The sequence below is a fragment of the Coregonus clupeaformis genome, chromosome 21, assembly GCF_020615455.1.
Source record: "Coregonus clupeaformis isolate EN_2021a chromosome 21, ASM2061545v1, whole genome shotgun sequence".
NCBI lineage: Eukaryota > Metazoa > Chordata > Actinopteri > Salmoniformes > Salmonidae > Coregonus > Coregonus clupeaformis.
Window position 1 is genome coordinate 4,243,522 of NC_059212.1, and position 18,724 is coordinate 4,262,245.

At 42.3% G+C, this 18,724-nt stretch overlaps 2 protein-coding genes across 2 annotated transcripts; both read left to right on the forward strand.

Moving 5' to 3' along the window:
* The first annotated feature begins 803 nt into the window (after positions 1-803).
* Positions 804-7,497, forward strand: LOC121539717. Its single transcript, XM_045206112.1, has 27 exons — positions 804-890; positions 993-1,160; positions 1,377-1,576; positions 1,684-1,796; positions 1,982-2,088; positions 2,215-2,391; positions 2,518-2,726; positions 2,828-2,922; positions 3,091-3,119; positions 3,292-3,313; positions 3,414-3,441; positions 3,545-3,629; positions 3,768-3,914; positions 3,997-4,208; positions 4,312-4,415; positions 4,531-4,649; positions 4,752-4,919; positions 5,136-5,335; positions 5,443-5,555; positions 5,741-5,847; positions 5,974-6,150; positions 6,277-6,485; positions 6,587-6,681; positions 6,850-6,878; positions 7,052-7,073; positions 7,174-7,201; positions 7,305-7,497. Exons 1-27 carry the CDS (start codon positions 804-806, stop codon positions 7,495-7,497), a joined length of 3,243 nt encoding a protein of 1,080 aa, XP_045062047.1.
* A 1,515-nt stretch (positions 7,498-9,012) lies between these two features.
* On the forward strand, positions 9,013-11,260 carry LOC121539718. The gene is made up of 10 exons (XM_041848431.2): positions 9,013-9,098; positions 9,206-9,318; positions 9,504-9,610; positions 9,738-9,914; positions 10,041-10,249; positions 10,351-10,445; positions 10,614-10,642; positions 10,815-10,836; positions 10,937-10,964; positions 11,068-11,260. Exons 1-10 carry the CDS (start codon positions 9,049-9,051, stop codon positions 11,258-11,260), a joined length of 1,023 nt encoding a protein of 340 aa, XP_041704365.2. The 5' UTR covers positions 9,013-9,048.
* The last annotated feature ends 7,464 nt before the right edge of the window (positions 11,261-18,724 follow it).

Below are 18,724 nucleotides of genomic sequence, written 5' to 3' on the forward strand. Positions count from 1 at the left end.
ACCTGCATCCTTTTCTTTAAGACTAACGGTCTCTCAGCGGACAACTTGGTAACGATTCTGAAATGCCAATTGGCGAGCAAAAATACTTACTCAACGGAAATGTGGAAGCTGTTCTTCCAAAACAATGCTGCTGTTCTGGATCAGGCTCTTCTGGATTACTCCAGCATGGTATGTTGAATCCCAGAATTAGAACAAAATGTTGCCAATATGTGTGGACTTTGTCACTGCAAATCTGTTTATACCTTTCCAGAACCCTAACATCAGCAGTCCAGCCATGCCAAATGTCCTTGATGCCATCGGAGAGCTCAAAATCAACAACTTCAGTAATGCACAGCTAAGCAACGCAAGTTTCGTTAACAAGTGGTTCCAGTTGAAGCTCCGACCATTCTTGGCATCTCCTTCCAGGAATTTCCTCTCCTGTCTCAGCTCAAAGAACTTCAGTTGTCAGACCTACCAAATTGTGTATGTAAAGCCATGACCTCAATACAATTGGTGATATCCCTACAATTTAATAAGAAGTCAAGACAACATAGGCTCTGTTCTCTGTTTCAGCATTAACGCTCTAAGCAGCCAAACAGCTTCCATGGACAGAGAGCAACAACGAGTGATCTTCACTCATTACATCTATCCATTCCTTTCGAGAAATGACTCATCAGGTAATAAATGGTTCTGGAAAGCACAAAAACATCCACACTTCTCTGGGCCAATCTACTGAACTCATCTGCTTAAGGGGATTTAAAGTCCATTTGTTTTACTCTACTTTTGTTTCAGATCCCGGCTGTGTCTCAAACACCAGTGGAAGCATGGACTGGCTCCAGAGGAACTTTGGCATCTTTTCTGTTTTTGCAGAACTGCAAGAGTTACAACTCCTCAATCCTGACTTCTCCAGCGTAAGTGGCCTAAGTGTTTGTCTGGATGGTTAACCTCCCAATAATATTACTGTGCCACTCACTGACATGCGCCACTTTTCTTTTTCATTTTCCTATTTGTAGAAGGAATCACTGTCGCTGCTTACCCCAACCCAAGTGGCACAGTTGACATTGACCTCTGGGGCGTTGAATGACACAGCTGACATTAAACTTGTGTTTACGCGGCTGGAGGAAGGAGACGCTTTCAAAAATGTTGACGAGTTTCTGACGAAACTGACCGCAATGGAAGAGGTAATGCAAGTTTGAGAAAAACAAACGGCATGATTTCATTTTGACAAATAGCAATCCCCATGTCTTCCAGTGTCTCCCTTTGTGGATAGTGAAAGACAACAACTAAGCAAAGAGCAAGCTATCAATCTTGTACTTTCATTTAGTACCAGAAAAGCTGGATTGAATGCTATGATGAGTTGTGCAGTGTTGATGACCTCTGGTCATTTGTTTCAACAGATTCCTGACATCTATCCAGCCGTGAGAGATGTGATGATGAATCGGACATTTAACATCATCAGCCTTCAATTCCCAAAGTTCGAAACGATGGACTGGATTGCATGGTTCGAAGTAAAGCTGATTCCCATCCTCCCCAGTTTTGATGAAGTCATGCTCACCATTGCTACCTCAAACGTTACCTGCACCAACTACCAAGTCATGTGAGTAGGGGCCAACTTCTTGCAAATATTAGCCATGGATTCGATGACTAACATCTATTGCAAACGTGGGGTGGAAATGTCATGAGTGTATATTTTCCCATTTACAGTGTAAAAGGAATGGACAGAGCTTTCCCTGAAATGACTGAGGGTAGAAGAGAAGGAATCGCAGGAGTCCTGCTGAAATACCTGAGGATATCTGTACACCTTATCAATGAACCAGGTAGGGCTCACCAAGCAGGTTGTGGTGCTCGTTGGCTTTCTGTTGGGTTGTTCATCGCCTCTGCTGGATGAAGTGGGCTTTGTTTGAAAGGAGTGAACAGTTGGCATGTTGCTTCCTTGTCTATTGAATATAACATCAATGTACTCCATTTTGCAATAATCAAAGCGGCCATACATGTCTTTTAGTTTGCAGGTTGAACATCCACAACGACACTGACTGGCTTGCAATCAACCTGGGTCCATACTCCGAATACACAACCTATTCGGATCTCAAAGACTTCAACATCTCAGGGGTAAAACAATTGTTTGCCAGTGTTCTTTGCATGATCAGAATTGACTAGTTTGACACTGCTCATGTGTGGAATTATGGCTATTTAGAGGGGTAATGCATTTGTATTCTGTTGTCTACTTCTCCCCAGGTGGCAGTTCTAGACTCCCTCTCACCAAACCAGAAAGCTGAGCTGATACTGGACCCAAGCACTGGCGCTCTGGAGAATGAGACTCTTGTGAAGAAGGTTTTCATCAGCTTGCTGGAATCTCCAAGGGAAGAGCAGCTCAATGAGTTCTTTGTGACTTTTGTTGAAGTCACCAAGCAGGTGAGTACATCACTCTCTGGCTGGAATGGACCTTGTACAGTGAGACCCGGCTCTCGACAAACTCATCTGACGAAACAATCAGGATGAAAGGATGTCCTTCTAAACCATGAACCATCTATTTTCCAGGAAAACATCACCATCATCACAAACACAGCCGTAAGAGACACAATGCTAAACCTGACCTTGATGGCTCTTGCTCCCAAATTTGACGTCTTTGAGCCAAAAGACTTCCAGCTGTGGTTCCAAGTCAATCTGGTTGTTCTGCTGGCCAGCTTCAATCCTGGCAGATTGGTTGTTATCCCCCTAAACATCACCTGTGAATCCTACAATGCCATGTAAGAGACTACTTTACACCCAACAAACGTACAAGGCACTGTCTCGTAAAGTACAGATTGATGAAAGACTGCACTAATGTCTCCCTTTCCTTTTCTCTCAGATTCACGGGTCTCGACCAAAGTTTGCAATCTCTTCCGCCTCACCTCTCACAGGGTGTGGAGTCAAGCTTGGAAGCACTGATGAAGACATTCCAACGTATGTGATAAGCTGCTCTTTTTCAACAATAGACACTGTCTCATCTGAGCCCAGCATTTACAGAACATTTTAAAATCTCCAAACAGTCATTCTGTTATTTTGTTTTCTCATATGCTCCGAAATCTTCCTGTTAATTGAATGACCTTATTTAAATTATCTCCCTCAAAGGTTGCTCAAGGCCTCCAGCTTTAATTGTGGTAAGTACTCTCTGAATGGGATCTTATTTCAATTAGACACTTTTTTACATGATACATGGAAAGGTCATGCATCTTGTATATGCATTGTGGCATTGTTCAGAAAGCCAAAGCATCTCTTTTGTTTTCTCATTGAATTTCACACGGATAACAATATTCTTTCCCCCCCATATAGTGCAAAGAAACATTGGTCAATGGTAAGTTCACGTTAGCTGTGACATATTTATTTTCTTTCATCAGATTAGCAATTTATGTTTTGTATCTAAAGAACTCTTCTTTTTATGTTCTGTTTTGCAGAGAAACAACTTTGTGCTGGATTTAACAGGTGGGTTCAGTGCTGTCTTGCACAATGCAGGTTGTAAGAGGTTGAGACACACAAGGTATCATTTGTAAACTAATAATGTATTTTTCATTACCGTTTCCTACAGCACACAACTGAAGCAACAGATGTCCTTTGGCAATTCCTCTGAATCCCTTTGCAATTTCAACGTCTCTGAATATGCCTGTTCCTCAGTAAGCTTTTTAAACTCATCACTGAATGTCAGTAGCAACAGCCACATTTCTCTCATCCGCATCGTCTTTGTTGATGTTACTCATGTTGATGTCACAGTTGTCTAATTTGGTTCACGTACCTGCATCCTTTTCTTTAAGACTAACGGTCTCTCAGCGGACAACTTGGTAACGATTCTGAAATGCCAATTGGCGAGCAAAAATACTTACTCAACGGAAATGTGGAAGCTGTTCTTCCAAAACAATGCTGCTGTTCTGGATCAGGCTCTTCTGGATTACTCCAGCATGGTATGTTGAATCCCAGAATTAGAACAAAATGTTGCCAATATGTGTGGACTTTGTCACTGCAAATCTGTTTATACCTTTCCAGAACCCTAACATCAGCAGTCCAGCCATGCCAAATGTCCTTGATGCCATCGGAGAGCTCAAAATCAACAACTTCAGTAATGCACAGCTAAGCGACGCAAGTTTCATGAACAAGTGGTTCCAGTTGAAGCTCCGACCATTCTTGGCATCACCTTCCAGGAATTTCCTCTCCTGTCTCAGCTCAAAGAACTTCAGTTGTCAGACCTACCAAATTGTGTATGTAAAGCCATGATACCTAATGCAATAGTCAATACAATTGGTGATATCCCTACAATTGAATAAGAAGTCAACATAACATAGGCTCTGTTCTCTGTTTCAGCATTAACGCTCTAAGCAGCCAAAAAGCTTCCATGGACAGAGAGCAACAACGATTGATCTTCACTCATTACATCTATCCATTCCTTTCAAGAAATGACTCATCAGGTAATAAATGGTTCTGGAAAGCACAAAAACATCCACACTTATCTGGGCCAATCCACTGAACTCATCTGCTTAAGGGGATTTAAAGTCCATTTGTTTTACTCTACTTTTGTTTCAGATCCCGGCTGTGTCTCAAACACCAGTGGAAGCATGGACTGGCTCCAGAGGAACTTTGGCATCTTTTCTGTTTTTGCAGAACTGCAAGAGTTACAACTCCTCAATCCCGACTTCTCCAGCGTAAGTGGCCTAAGTGTTTGTCTGGATGGTTAACCTCCCAATAATATTACTGTGCCACTCACTGACATGCGCCACTTTTCTTTTTCATTTTCCTATTTGTAGAAGGAATCACTGTCGCTGCTTACCCCAACCCAAGTGGCACAGTTGACATTGACCTCTGGGGCGTTGAATGACACAGCTGACATTAAACTTGTGTTTATGCGGCTGGAGGAAGGAGACGCTTTCAAAAATGTTGATGAGTTTCTGACGATACTGACCGCAACGGAAGAGGTAATGCAAGTTTAAGAAAAACAAACAGCATGATTTCATCTTGACAAATAGCAATCCCCATGTCTTCCAGTGTCTCCCTTTGTGGATAGTGAAAGACAACAACTAAGCAACGAGCAAGCTATCAATCTTGTACTTTCAGTTAGTACCGGAAAAGCTGGATTGAATGCCATGATGAGTTGTGCAGTGTTGATGACCTCTGGTCATTTGTTTCAACAGATTCCTGACATCTATCCAGCTGTGAGAGATGTGATGATGAATCTGACATTTAACATCATCAGCCTTCAATTCCCAAAGTTCGAAACGCTGGACTGGATTGCATGGTTCGAAGTAAAGCTGATTCCCATCCTCCCCAGTTTTAATGAAGTCATGCTCACCATTGCTACCTCAAACGTTACCTGCACCAACTACCAAGTCATGTGAGTAGGGGCCAACTTCTTGCAAATATTAGCCATGGATTCGATGACTAAAATCTATTGCCAACGTGGGGTGGAAATGTCATGAGTGTATATTTTCCCATTTACAGTGTAAAAGGAATGGACAGAGCTTTCCCTGAAATGACTGAGGGTAGAAGAGAAGGAATCGCAGGAGTCCTGCTGAAATACCTGAGGATATCTGTACACCTTATCAATGAACCAGGTAGGGCTCACCAAGCAGGCTGTGGTGCTCGTTGGCTTTCTGTTGGGTTGTTCATCGCCTCTGCTGGATGAAGTGGGCTTTGTTTGAAAGGAGTGAACAGTTGGCATGTTGCTTCCTTGTCTATTGAATATAACATCAATGTACTCCATTTTGCAATAATCAAAGCGGCCATACATGTCTTTTAGTTTGCAGGTTGAACATCCACAACGACACTGACTGGCTTGCAATCAACCTGGGTCCATACTCCGAATACACAACCTATTCGGATCTCAAAGACTTCAACATCTCAGGGGTAAAACAATTGTTTGCCAGTGTTCTTTGCATGATCAGAATTGACTAGTTTGACACTGCTCATGTGTGGAATTATGGCTATTTAGAGGGGTAATGCATTTGTATTCTGTTGTCTACTTCTCCCCAGGTGGCAGTTCTAGACTCCCTCTCACCAAACCAGAAAGCTGAGCTGATACTGGACCCAAGCACTGGCGCTCTGGAGAATGAGACTCTTGTGAAGAAGGTTTTCATCAGCTTGCTGGAATCTCCAAGGGAAGAGCAGCTCAATGAGTTCTTTGTGACTTTTGTTGAAGTCACCAAGCAGGTGAGTACATCACTCTCTGGCTGGAATGGACCTTGTACAGTGAGACCCGGCTCTCGACAAACTCATCTGACGAAACAATCAGGATGAAAGGATGTCCTTCTAAACCATGAACCATCTATTTTCCAGGAAAACATCACCATCATCACAAACACAGCCGTAAGAGACACAATGCTAAACCTGACCTTGATGGCTCTTGCTCCCAAATTTGACGTCTTTGAGCCAAAAGACTTCCAGCTGTGGTTCCAAGTCAATCTGGTTGTTCTGCTGGCCAGCTTCAATCCTGGCAGATTGGTTGTTATCCCCCTAAACATCACCTGTGAATCCTACAATGCCATGTAAGAGACTACTTTACACCCAACAAACGTACAAGGCACTGTCTCGTAAAGTACAGATTGATGAAAGACTGCACTAATGTCTCCCTTTCCTTTTCTCTCAGATTCACGGGTCTCGACCAAAGTTTGCAATCTCTTCCGCCTCACCTCTCACAGGGTGTGGAGTCAAGCTTGGAAGCACTGATGAAGACATTCCAACGTATGTGATAAGCTGCTCTTTTTCAACAATAGACACTGTCTCATCTGAGCCCAGCATTTACAGAACATTTTAAAATCTCCAAACAGTCATTCTGTTATTTTGTTTTCTCATATGCTCCGAAATCTTCCTGTTAATTGAATGACCTTATTTAAATTATCTCCCTCAAAGGTTGCTCAAGGCCTCCAGCTTTAATTGTGGTAAGTACTCTCTGAATGGGATCTTATTTCAATTAGACACTTTTTTTACATGATACATGGAAAGGTCATGCATCTTGTATATGCATTGTGGCATTGTTCAGAAAGCCAAAGCATCTCTTTTGTTTTCTCATTGAATTTCACACGGATAACAATATTCTTTCCCCCCCATATAGTGCAAAGAAACATTGGTCAATGGTAAGTTGACGTTAGCTGTGACATATTTATTTTCTTTCATCAGATTGGCAATTTATGTTTTGTGTCTAAAGAACTCTTCTTTTTATGTTCTGTTTTGCAGAGAAACAACTTTGTGCTGGATTTAACAGGTGGGTTCAGTGCTGTCTTGCACAATGCAGGTTGTAAGAGGTTGAGACACACAAAGTATCATTTGTAAACTAATAATGTATTTTTCATTACCGTTTCCTACAGCACACAACTGAAGCAACAGATGTCCTTTGGCAATTCCTCTGAATCCCTTTGCAATTTCAACGTCTCTGAATATGCCTGTTCCTCAGTAAGCTTTTTAAACTCATCACTGAATGTTGTCAGTAGCAACAGCCACATTTCTCTCATCCGCATCGTCTTTGTTGATGTTACTCATGTTGATGTCACAGTTGTCTAATTTGGTTCACGTCCCTGCATCCTTTTCTTTAAGACTACCGGTCTCTCAGCGGACAACTTGGTAACGATTCTGAAATGCCAATTGGCGAGCAAAAATACTTACTCAACGGAAATGTGGAAGCTGTTCTTCCAAAACAATGCTGCTGTTCTGGATCAGGCTCTTCTGGATTACTCCAGCATGGTATGTTGAATCCCAGAATTAGAACAAAATGTTGCCAATATGTGTGGACTTTGTCACTGCAAATCTGTTTATACCTTTCCAGAACCCTAACATCAGCAGTCCAGCCATGCCAAATGTCCTTGATGCCATCGGAGAGCTCAAAATCAACAACTTCAGTAATGCACAGCTAAAGCGACCCCAGTTTCGTGGACAAGTTGTTCCAGTTGAAGCTCCGACCATTCTTGGCATCTCCTTCCAGGAATTTCCTCTCCTGTCTCAGCTCAAAGAACTTCAGTTGTCAGACCTACCAAATTGTGTATGTAAAGCCATGATACCTAATGCAATAGTCAATACAATTGGTGATATCCCTACAATTTAATAAGAAGTCAAGACAACATAGGCTCTGTTCTCTGTTTCAGCATTAACGCTCTAAGCAGCCAAACAGCTTCCATGGACAGAGAGCAACAACGAGTGATCTTCACTCATTACATCTATCCATTCCTTTCGAGAAATGACTCATCAGGTAATAAATGGTTCTGGAAAGCACAAAAACATCCACACTTATCTGGGCCAATCCACTGAACTCATCTGCTTAAGGGGATTTAAAGTCCATTTGTTTTACTCTACTTTTGTTTCAGATCCCGGCTGTGTCTCAAACACCAGTGGAAGCATGGACTGGCTCCAGAGGAACTTTGGCATCTTTTCTGTTTTTGCAGAACTGCAAGAGTTACAAGTCCTCAATCCCGACTTCTCCAGCGTAAGTGGCCTAAGTGTTTGTCTGGATGGTTAACCTCCCAATAATATTACTGTGCCACTCACTGACATGCGCCACTTTTCTTTTTCATTTTCCTATTTGTAGAAGGAATCACTGTCGCTGCTTACCCCAACCCAAGTGGCACAGTTGACATTGACCTCTGGGGCATTGAATGACACAGCTGACATTAAACTTGTGTTTATGCGGCTGGAGGAAGGAGACGCTTTCAAAAATGTTGATGAGTTTCTGACGATACTGACCGCAACGGAAGAGGTAATGCAAGTTTAAGAAAAACAAACAGCATGATTTCATCTTGACAAATAGCAATCCCCATGTCTTCCAGTGTCTCCCTTTGTGGATAGTGAAAGACAACAACTAAGCAACGAGCAAGCTATCAATCTTGTACTTTCAGTTAGTACCGGAAAAGCTGGATTGAATGCCATGATGAGTTGTGCAGTGTTGATGACCTCTGGTCATTTGTTTCAACAGATTCCTGACATCTATCCAGCTGTGAGAGATGTGATGATGAATCTGACATTTAACATCATCAGCCTTCAATTCCCAAAGTTCGAAACGCTGGACTGGATTGCATGGTTCAAGTAAAGCTGATTCCCATCCTCCCCAGTTTTAATGAAGTCATGCTCACCATTGCTACCTCAAACGTTACCTGCACCAACTACCAAGTCATGTGAGTAGGGGCCAACTTCTTGCAAATATTAGCCATGGATTCGATGACTAAAATCTATTGCCAACGTGGGGTGGAAATGTCATGAGTGTATCTTTTCCCATTTACAGTGTAAAAGGAATGGACAGAGCTTTCCCTGAAATGACTGAGGGTAGAAGAGAAGGAATCGCAGGAGTCCTGCTGAAATACCTGAGGATATCTGTACACCTTATCAATGAACCAGGTAGGGCTCACCAAGCAGGCTGTGGTGCTCGTTGGCTTTCTGTTGGGTTGTTCATCGCCTCTGCTGGATGAAGTGGGCTTTGTTTGAAAGGAGTGAACAGTTGGCATGTTGCTTCCTTGTCTATTGAATATAACATCAATGTACTCCATTTTGCAATAATCAAAGCGGCCATACATGTCTTTTAGTTTGCAGGTTGAACATCCACAACGACACTGACTGGCTTGCAATCAACCTGGGTCCATACTCCGAATACACAACCTATTCGGATCTCAAAGACTTCAACATCTCAGGGGTAAAACAATTGTTTGCCAGTGTTCTTTGCATGATCAGAATTGACTAGTTTGACACTGCTCATGTGTGGAATTATGGCTATTTAGAGGGGTAATGCATTTGTATTCTGTTGTCTACTTCTCCCCCAGGTGGCAGTTCTAGACTCCCTCTCACCAAACCAGAAAGCTGAGCTGGTACTGGACCCAAGCACTGGCGCTCTGGAGAATGAGACTCTTGTGAAGAAGGTTTTCATCAGCTTGCTGGAATCTCCAAGGGAAGAGCAGCTCAATGAGTTCTTTGTGACTTTTGTTGAAGTCACCAAGCAGGTGAGTACATCACTCTCTGGCTGGAATGGACCTTGTACAGTGAGACCCGGCTCTCGACAAACTCATCTGACGAAACAATCAGGATGAAAGGATGTCCTTCTAAACCATGAACCATCTATTTTCCAGGAAAACATCACCATCATCACAAACACAGCCGTAAGAGACACAATGCTAAACCTGACCTTGATGGCTCTTGCTCCCAAATTTGACGTCTTTGAGCCAAAAGACTTCCAGCTGTGGTTCCAAGTCAATCTGGTTGTTCTGCTGGCCAGCTTCAATCCTGGCAGATTGGTTGTTATCCCCCTAAACATCACCTGTGAATCCTACAATGCCATGTAAGAGACTACTTTACACCCAACAAACGTACAAGGCACTGTCTCGTAAAGTACAGATTGATGAAAGACTGCACTAATGTCTCCCTTTCCTTTTCTCTCAGATTCACGGGTCTCGACCAAAGTTTGCAATCTCTTCCGCCTCACCTCTCACAGGGTGTGGAGTCAAGCTTGGAAGCACTGATGAAGACATTCCAACGTATGTGATAAGCTGCTCTTTTTCAACAATAGACACTGTCTCATCTGAGCCCAGCATTTACAGAACATTTTAAAATCTCCAAACAGTCATTCTGTTATTTTGTTTTCTCATATGCTCCGAAATCTTCCTGTTAATTGAATGACCTTATTTAAATTATCTCCCTCAAAGGTTGCTCAAGGCCTCCAGCTTTAATTGTGGTAAGTACTCTCTGAATGGGATCTTATTTCAATTAGACACTTTTTTACATGATACATGGAAAGGTCATGCATCTTGTATATGCATTGTGGCATTGTTCAGAAAGCCAAAGCATCTCTTTTGTTTTCTCATTGAATTTCACACGGATAACAATATTCTTTCCCCCCCATATAGTGCAAAGAAACATTGGTCAATGGTAAGTTCACGTTAGCTGTGACATATTTATTTTCTTTCATCAGATTAGCAATTTATGTTTTGTATCTAAAGAACTCTTCTTTTTATGTTCTGTTTTGCAGAGAAACAACTTTGTGCTGGATTTAACAGGTGGGTTCAGTGCTGTCTTGCACAATGCAGGTTGTAAGAGGTTGAGACACACAAGGTATCATTTGTAAACTAATAATGTATTTTTCATTACCGTTTCCTACAGCACACAACTGAAGCAACAGATGTCCTTTGGCAATTCCTCTGAATCCCTTTGCAATTTCAACGTCTCTGAATATGCCTGTTCCTCAGTAAGCTTTTTAAACTCATCACTGAATGTTGTCAGTAGCAACAGCCACATTTCTCTCATCCGCATCGTCTTTGTTGATGTTACTCATGTTGATGTCACAGTTGTCTAATTTGGTTCACGTCCCTGCATCCTTTTCTTTAAGACTACCGGTCTCTCAGCGGACAACTTGGTAACGATTCTGAAATGCCAATTGGCGAGCAAAAATACTTACTCAACGGAAATGTGGAAGCTGTTCTTCCAAAACAATGCTGCTGTTCTGGATCAGGCTCTTCTGGATTACTCCAGCATGGTATGTTGAATCCCAGAATTAGAACAAAATGTTGCCAATATGTGTGGACTTTGTCACTGCAAATCTGTTTATACCTTTCCAGAACCCTAACATCAGCAGTCCAGCCATGCCAAATGTCCTTGATGCCATCGGAGAGCTCAAAATCAACAACTTCAGTAATGCACAGCTAAGCGACCCCAGTTTCGTGAACAAGTGGTTCCAGATGAATCTCCGACCATTCTTGGCATCTCCTTCCAGGAATTTCCTCTCCTGTCTCAGCTCAAAGAACTTCAGTTGTCAGACCTACCAAATTGTGTATGTAAAGCCATGATACCTAATGCAATAGTCAATACAATTGGTGATATCCCTACAATTGAATAAGAAGTCAACATAACATAGGCTCTGTTCTCTGTTTCAGCATTAACGCTCTAAGCAGCCAAAAAGATTCCATGGACAGAGAGCAACAACGATTGATCTTCACTCATTACATCTATCCATTCCTTTCAAGAAATGACTCATCAGGTAATAAATGGTTCTGGAAAGCACAAAAACATCCACACTTATCTGGGCCAATCCACTGAACTCATCTGCTTAAGGGGATTTAAAGTCCATTTGTTTTACTCTACTTTTGTTTCAGATCCCGGCTGTGTCTCAAACACCAGTGGAAGCATGGACTGGCTCCAGAGGAACTTTGGCATCTTTTCTGTTTTTGCAGAACTGCAAGAGTTACAAGTCCTCAATCCCGACTTCTCCAGCGTAAGTGGCCTAAGTGTTTGTCTGGATGGTTAACCTCCCAATAATATTACTGTGCCACTCACTGATATGTGCCACTTTTCTTTTTCATTTTCCTATTTGTAGAAGGAATCACTGTCGCTGCTTACCCCAACCCAAGTGGCACAGTTGACATTGACCTCTGGGGCATTGAATGACACAGCTGACATTAAACTTGTGTTTATGCGGCTGGAGGAAGGAGACGCTTTCAAAAATGTTGATGAGTTTCTGACGATACTGACCGCAAAGGAAGAGGTAATGCAAGTTTGAGAAAAACAAACAGCATGATTTCATCTTGACAAATAGCAATCCCCATGTCTTCCAGTGTCTCCCTTTGTGGATAGTGAAAGACAACAACTAAGCAACGAGCAAGCTATCAATCTTGTACTTTCAGTTAGTACCGGAAAAGCTGGATTGAATGCCATGATGAGTTGTGCAGTGTTGATGACCTCTGGTCATTTGTTTCAACAGATTCCTGACATCTATCCAGCTGTGAGAGATGTGATGATGAATCTGACATTTAACATCATCAGCCTTCAATTCCCAAAGTTCGAAACGCTGGACTGGATTGCATGGTTCGAAGTAAAGCTGATTCCCATCCTCCCCAGTTTTAATGAAGTCATGCTCACCATTGCTACCTCAAACGTTACCTGCACCAACTACCAAGTCATGTGAGTAGGGGCCAACTTCTTGCAAATATTAGCCATGGATTCGATGACTAAAATCTATTGCCAACGTGGGGTGGAAATGTCATGAGTGTATCTTTTCCCATTTACAGTGTAAAAGGAATGGACAGAGCTTTCCCTGAAATGACTGAGGGTAGAAGAGAAGGAATCGCAGGAGTCCTGCTGAAATACCTGAGGATATCTGTACACCTTATCAATGAACCAGGTAGGGCTCACCAAGCAGGCTGTGGTGCTCGTTGGCTTTCTGTTGGGTTGTTCATCGCCTCTGCTGGATGAAGTGGGCTTTGTTTGAAAGGAGTGAACAGTTGGCATGTTGCTTCCTTGTCTATTGAATATAACATCAATGTACTCCATTTTGCAATAATCAAAGCGGCCATACATGTCTTTTAGTTTGCAGGTTGAACATCCACAACGACACTGACTGGCTTGCAATCAACCTGGGTCCATACTCCGAATACACAACCTATTCGGATCTCAAAGACTTCAACATCTCAGGGGTAAAACAATTGTTTGCCAGTGTTCTTTGCATGATCAGAATTGACTAGTTTGACACTGCTCATGTGTGGAATTATGGCTATTTAGAGGGGTAATGCATTTGTATTCTGTTGTCTACTTCTCCCCAGGTGGCAGTTCTAGACTCCCTCTCACCAAACCAGAAAGCTGAGCTGATACTGGACCCAAGCACTGGCGCTCTGGAGAATGAGACTCTTGTGAAGAAGGTTTTCATCAGCTTGCTGGAATCTCCAAGGGAAGAGCAGCTCAATGAGTTCTTTGTGACTTTTGTTGAAGTCACCAAGCAGGTGAGTACATCACTCTCTGGCTGGAATGGACCTTGTACAGTGAGACCCGGCTCTCGACAAACTCATCTGACGAAACAATCAGGATGAAAGGATGTCCTTCTAAACCATGAACCATCTATTTTCCAGGAAAACATCACCATCATCACAAACACAGCCGTAAGAGACACAATGCTAAACCTGACCTTGATGGCTCTTGCTCCCAAATTTGACGTCTTTGAGCCAAAAGACTTCCAGCTGTGGTTCCAAGTCAATCTGGTTGTTCTGCTGGCCAGCTTCAATCCTGGCAGATTGGTTGTTATCCCCCTAAACATCACCTGTGAATCCTACAATGCCATGTAAGAGACTACTTTACACCCAACAAACGTACAAGGCACTGTCTCGTAAAGTACAGATTGATGAAAGACTGCACTAATGTCTCCCTTTCCTTTTCTCTCAGATTCACGGGTCTCGACCAAAGTTTGCAATCTCTTCCGCCTCACCTCTCACAGGGTGTGGAGTCAAGCTTGGAAGCACTGATGAAGACATTCCAACGTATGTGATAAGCTGCTCTTTTTCAACAATAGACACTGTCTCATCTGAGCCCAGCATTTACAGAACATTTTAAAATCTCCAAACAGTCATTCTGTTATTTTGTTTTCTCATATGCTCCGAAATCTTCCTGTTAATTGAATGACCTTATTTAAATTATCTCCCTCAAAGGTTGCTCAAGGCCTCCAGCTTTAATTGTGGTAAGTACTCTCTGAATGGGATCTTATTTCAATTAGACACTTTTTTACATGATACATGGAAAGGTCATGCATCTTGTATATGCATTGTGGCATTGTTCAGAAAGCCAAAGCATCTCTTTTGTTTTCACATTGAATTTCACACGGATAACAATATTCTTTCCCCCCCATATAGTGCAAAGAAACATTGGTCAATGGTAAGTTGACGTTAGCTGTGACATATTTATTTTCTTTCATCAGATTGGCAATTTATGTTTTGTGTCTAAAGAACTCTTCTTTTTATGTTCTCTTTTGCAGAGAAACAACTTTGTGCTGGATTTAACAGGTGGGTTCAGTGCTGTCTTGCACAATGCAGGTTGTAAGAGGTTGAGACACACAAGGTATCATTTGTAAACTAATAATGTATTTTTCATTACCGTTTCCTACAGCACACAACTGAAGCAACAGATGTCCTTTGGCAATTCCTCTGAATCCCTTTGCAATTTCAACGTCTCTGAATATGCCTGTTCCTCAGTAAGCTTTTTAAACTCATCACTGAATGTTGTCAGTAGCAACAGCCACATTTCTCTCATCCGCATCGTCTTTGTTGATGTTACTCATGTTGATGTCACAGTTGTCTAATTTGGTTCACGTCCCTGCATCCTTTTCTTTAAGACTACCCGTCTCTCAGCGGACAACTTGGTAACGATTCTGAAATGCCAATTGGCGAGCAAAAATACTTACTCAACGGAAATGTGGAAGCTGTTCTTCCAAAACAATGCTGCTGTTCTGGATCAGGCTCTTCTGGATTACTCCAGCATGGTATGTTGAATCCCAGAATTAGAACAAAATGTTGCCAATATGTGTGGACTTTGTCACTGCAAATCTGTTTATACCTTTCCAGAACCCTAACATCAGCAGTCCAGCCATGCCAAATGTCCTTGATGCCATCGGAGAGATCAAAATCAACAACTTCAGTAATGCACAGCTAAACGACCCCAGTTTCGTGGACAAGTTGTTCCAGAAGAATCTCCGTCCATTCTTGGCATCTCTATCCAGGAATTTCCTCTCCTGTCTCAGCTCAAAGAACTTCAGTTGTCAGACCTACCAAATTGTGTATGTAAAGCCATGATACCTAATGCAATAGTCAATACAATTGGTGATATCCCTACAATTGAATAAGAAGTCAACATAACATAGGCTCTGTTCTCTGTTTCAGCATTAACGCTCTAAGCAGCCAAAAAGATTCCATGGACAGAGAGCAACAACGATTGATCTTCACTCATTACATCTATCCATTCCTTTCAAGAAATGACTCATCAGGTAATAAATGGTTCTGGAAAGCACAAAAACATCCACACTTATCTGGGCCAATCCACTGAACTCATCTGCTTAAGGGGATTTAAAGTCCATTTGTTTTACTCTACTTTTGTTTCAGATCCCGGCTGTGTCTCAAACACCAGTGGAAGCATGGACTGGCTCCAGAGGAACTTTGGCATCTTTTCTGTTTTTGCAGAACTGCAAGAGTTACAAGTCCTCAATCCCGACTTCTCCAGCGTAAGTGGCCTAAGTGTTTGTCTGGATGGTTAACCTCCCAATAATATTACTGTGCCACTCACTGACATGCGCCACTTTTCTTTTTCATTGTCCTATTTGTAGAAGGAATCACTGTCGCTGCTTACCCCAACCCAAGTGGCACAGTTGACATTGACCTCTGGGGCATTGAATGACACAGCTGACATTAAACTTGTGTTTATGCGGCTGGAGGAAGGAGACGCTTTCAAAAATGTTGATGAGTTTCTGACGATACTGACCGCAAAGGAAGAGGTAATGCAAGTTTGAGAAAAACAAACAGCATGATTTCATCTTGACAAATAGCAATCCCCATGTCTTCCAGTGTCTCCCTTTGTGGATAGTGAAAGACAACAACTAAGCAACGAGCAAGCTATCAATCTTGTACTTTCAGTTAGTACCGGAAAAGCTGGATTGAATGCCATGATGAGTTGTGCAGTGTTGATGACCTCTGGTCATTTGTTTCAACAGATTCCTGACATCTATCCAGCTGTGAGAGATGTGATGATGAATCTGACATTTAACATCATCAGCCTTCAATTCCCAAAGTTCGAAACGCTGGACTGGATTGCATGGTTCGAAGTAAAGCTGATTCCCATCCTCCCCAGTTTTAATGAAGTCATGCTCACCATTGCTACCTCAAACGTTACCTGCACCAACTACCAAGTCATGTGAGTAGGGGCCAACTTCTTGCAAATATTAGCCATGGATTCGATGACTAAAATCTATTGCCAACGTGGGGTGGAAATGTCATGAGTGTATCTTTTCCCATTTACAGTGTAAAAGGAATGGACAGAGCTTTCCCTGAAATGACTGAGGGTAGAAGAGAAGGAATCGCAGGAGTCCTGCTGAAATACCTGAGGATATCTGTACACCTTATCAATGAACCAGGTAGGGCTCACCAAGCAGGTTGTGGTGCTCGTTGGCTTTCTGTTGGGTTGTTCATCGCCTCTGCTGGATGAAGTGGGCTTTGTTTGAAAGGAGTGAACAGTTGGCATGTTGCTTCCTTGTCTATTGAATATAACATCAATGTACTCCATTTTGCAATAATCAAAGCGGCCATACATGTCTTTTTAGTTTGCAGGTTGAACATCCACAACGACACTGACTGGCTTGCAATCAACCTGGGTCCATACTCCGAATACACAACCTATTCGGATCTCAAAGACTTCAACATCTCAGGGGTAAAACAATTGTTTGCCAGTGTTCTTTGCATGATCAGAATTGACTAGTTTGACACTGCTCATGTGGGGGATTATGGCTATTTAGAGGGGTAATGCATTTGTATTCTGTTGTCTACTTCTCCCCCAGGTGGCAGTTCTAGACTCCCTCTCACCAAACCAGAAAGCTGAGCTGATACTGGACCCAAGCACTGGCGCTCTGGAGAATGAGACTCTTGTGAAGAAGGTTTTCATCAGCTTGCTGGAATCTCCAAGGGAAGAGCAGCTCAATGAGTTCTTTGTGACTTTTGTTGAAGTCACCAAGCAGGTGAGTACATCACTCTCTGGCTGGAATGGACCTTGTACAGTGAGACCCGGCTCTCGACAAACTCATCTGACGAAACAATCAGGATGAAAGGATGTCCTTCTAAACCATGAACCATCTATTTTCCAGGAAAACATCACCATCATCACAAACACAGCCGTAAGAGACACAATGCTAAACCTGACCTTGATGGCTCTTGCTCCCAAATTTGACGTCTTTGAGCCAAAAGACTTCCAGCTGTGGTTCCAAGTCAATCTGGTTGTTCTGCTGGCCAGCTTCAATCCTGGCAGATTGGTTGTTATCCCCCTAAACATCACCTGTGAATCCTACAATGCCATGTAAGAGACTACTTTACACCCAACAAACGTACAAGGCACTGTCACGTAAAGTACAGATTGATGAAAGACTGCACTAATGTCTCCCTTTCCTTTTCTCTCAGATTCACGGGTCTCGACCAAAGTTTGCAATCTCTTCCGCCTCACCTCTCACAGGGTGTGGAGTCAAGCTTGGAAGCACTGATGAAGACATTCCAACGTATGTGATAAGCTGCTCTTTTTCAACAATAGACACTGTCTCATCTGAGCCCAGCATTTACAGAACATTTTAAAATCTCCAAACAGTCATTCTGTTATTTTGTTTTCTCATATGCTCCGAAATCTTCCTGTTAATTGAATGACCTTATTTAAATTATCTCCCTCAAAGGTTGCTCAAGGCCTCCAGCTTTAATTGTGGTAAGTACTCTCTGAATGGGATCTTATTTCAATTAGACACTTTTTTACATGATACATGGAAAGGTCATGCATCTTGTATATGCATTGTGGCATTGTTCAGAAAGCCAAAGCATCTCTTTTGTTTTCTCATTGAATTTCACACGGATAACAATATTCTTTCCCCCCCATATAGTGCAAAGAAACATTGGTCAATGGTAAGTTGACGTTAGCTGTGACATATTTATTTTCTTTCATCAGATTGGCAATTTATGTTTTGTGTCTAAAGAACTCTTCTTTTTATGTTCTCTTTTGCAGAGAAACAACTTTGTGCTGGATTTAACAGGTGGGTTCAGTGCTGTCTTGCACAATGCAGGTTGTAAGAGGTTGAGACACACAAAGTATCATTTGTAAACTAATAATGTATTTTTCATTACCGTTTCCTACAGCACACAACTGAAGCAACAGATGTCCTTTGGCAATTCCTCTGAATCCCTTTGCAATTTCAACGTCTCTGAATATGCCTGTTCCTCAGTAAGCTTTTTAAACTCATCACTGAATGTTGTCAGTAGCAACAGCC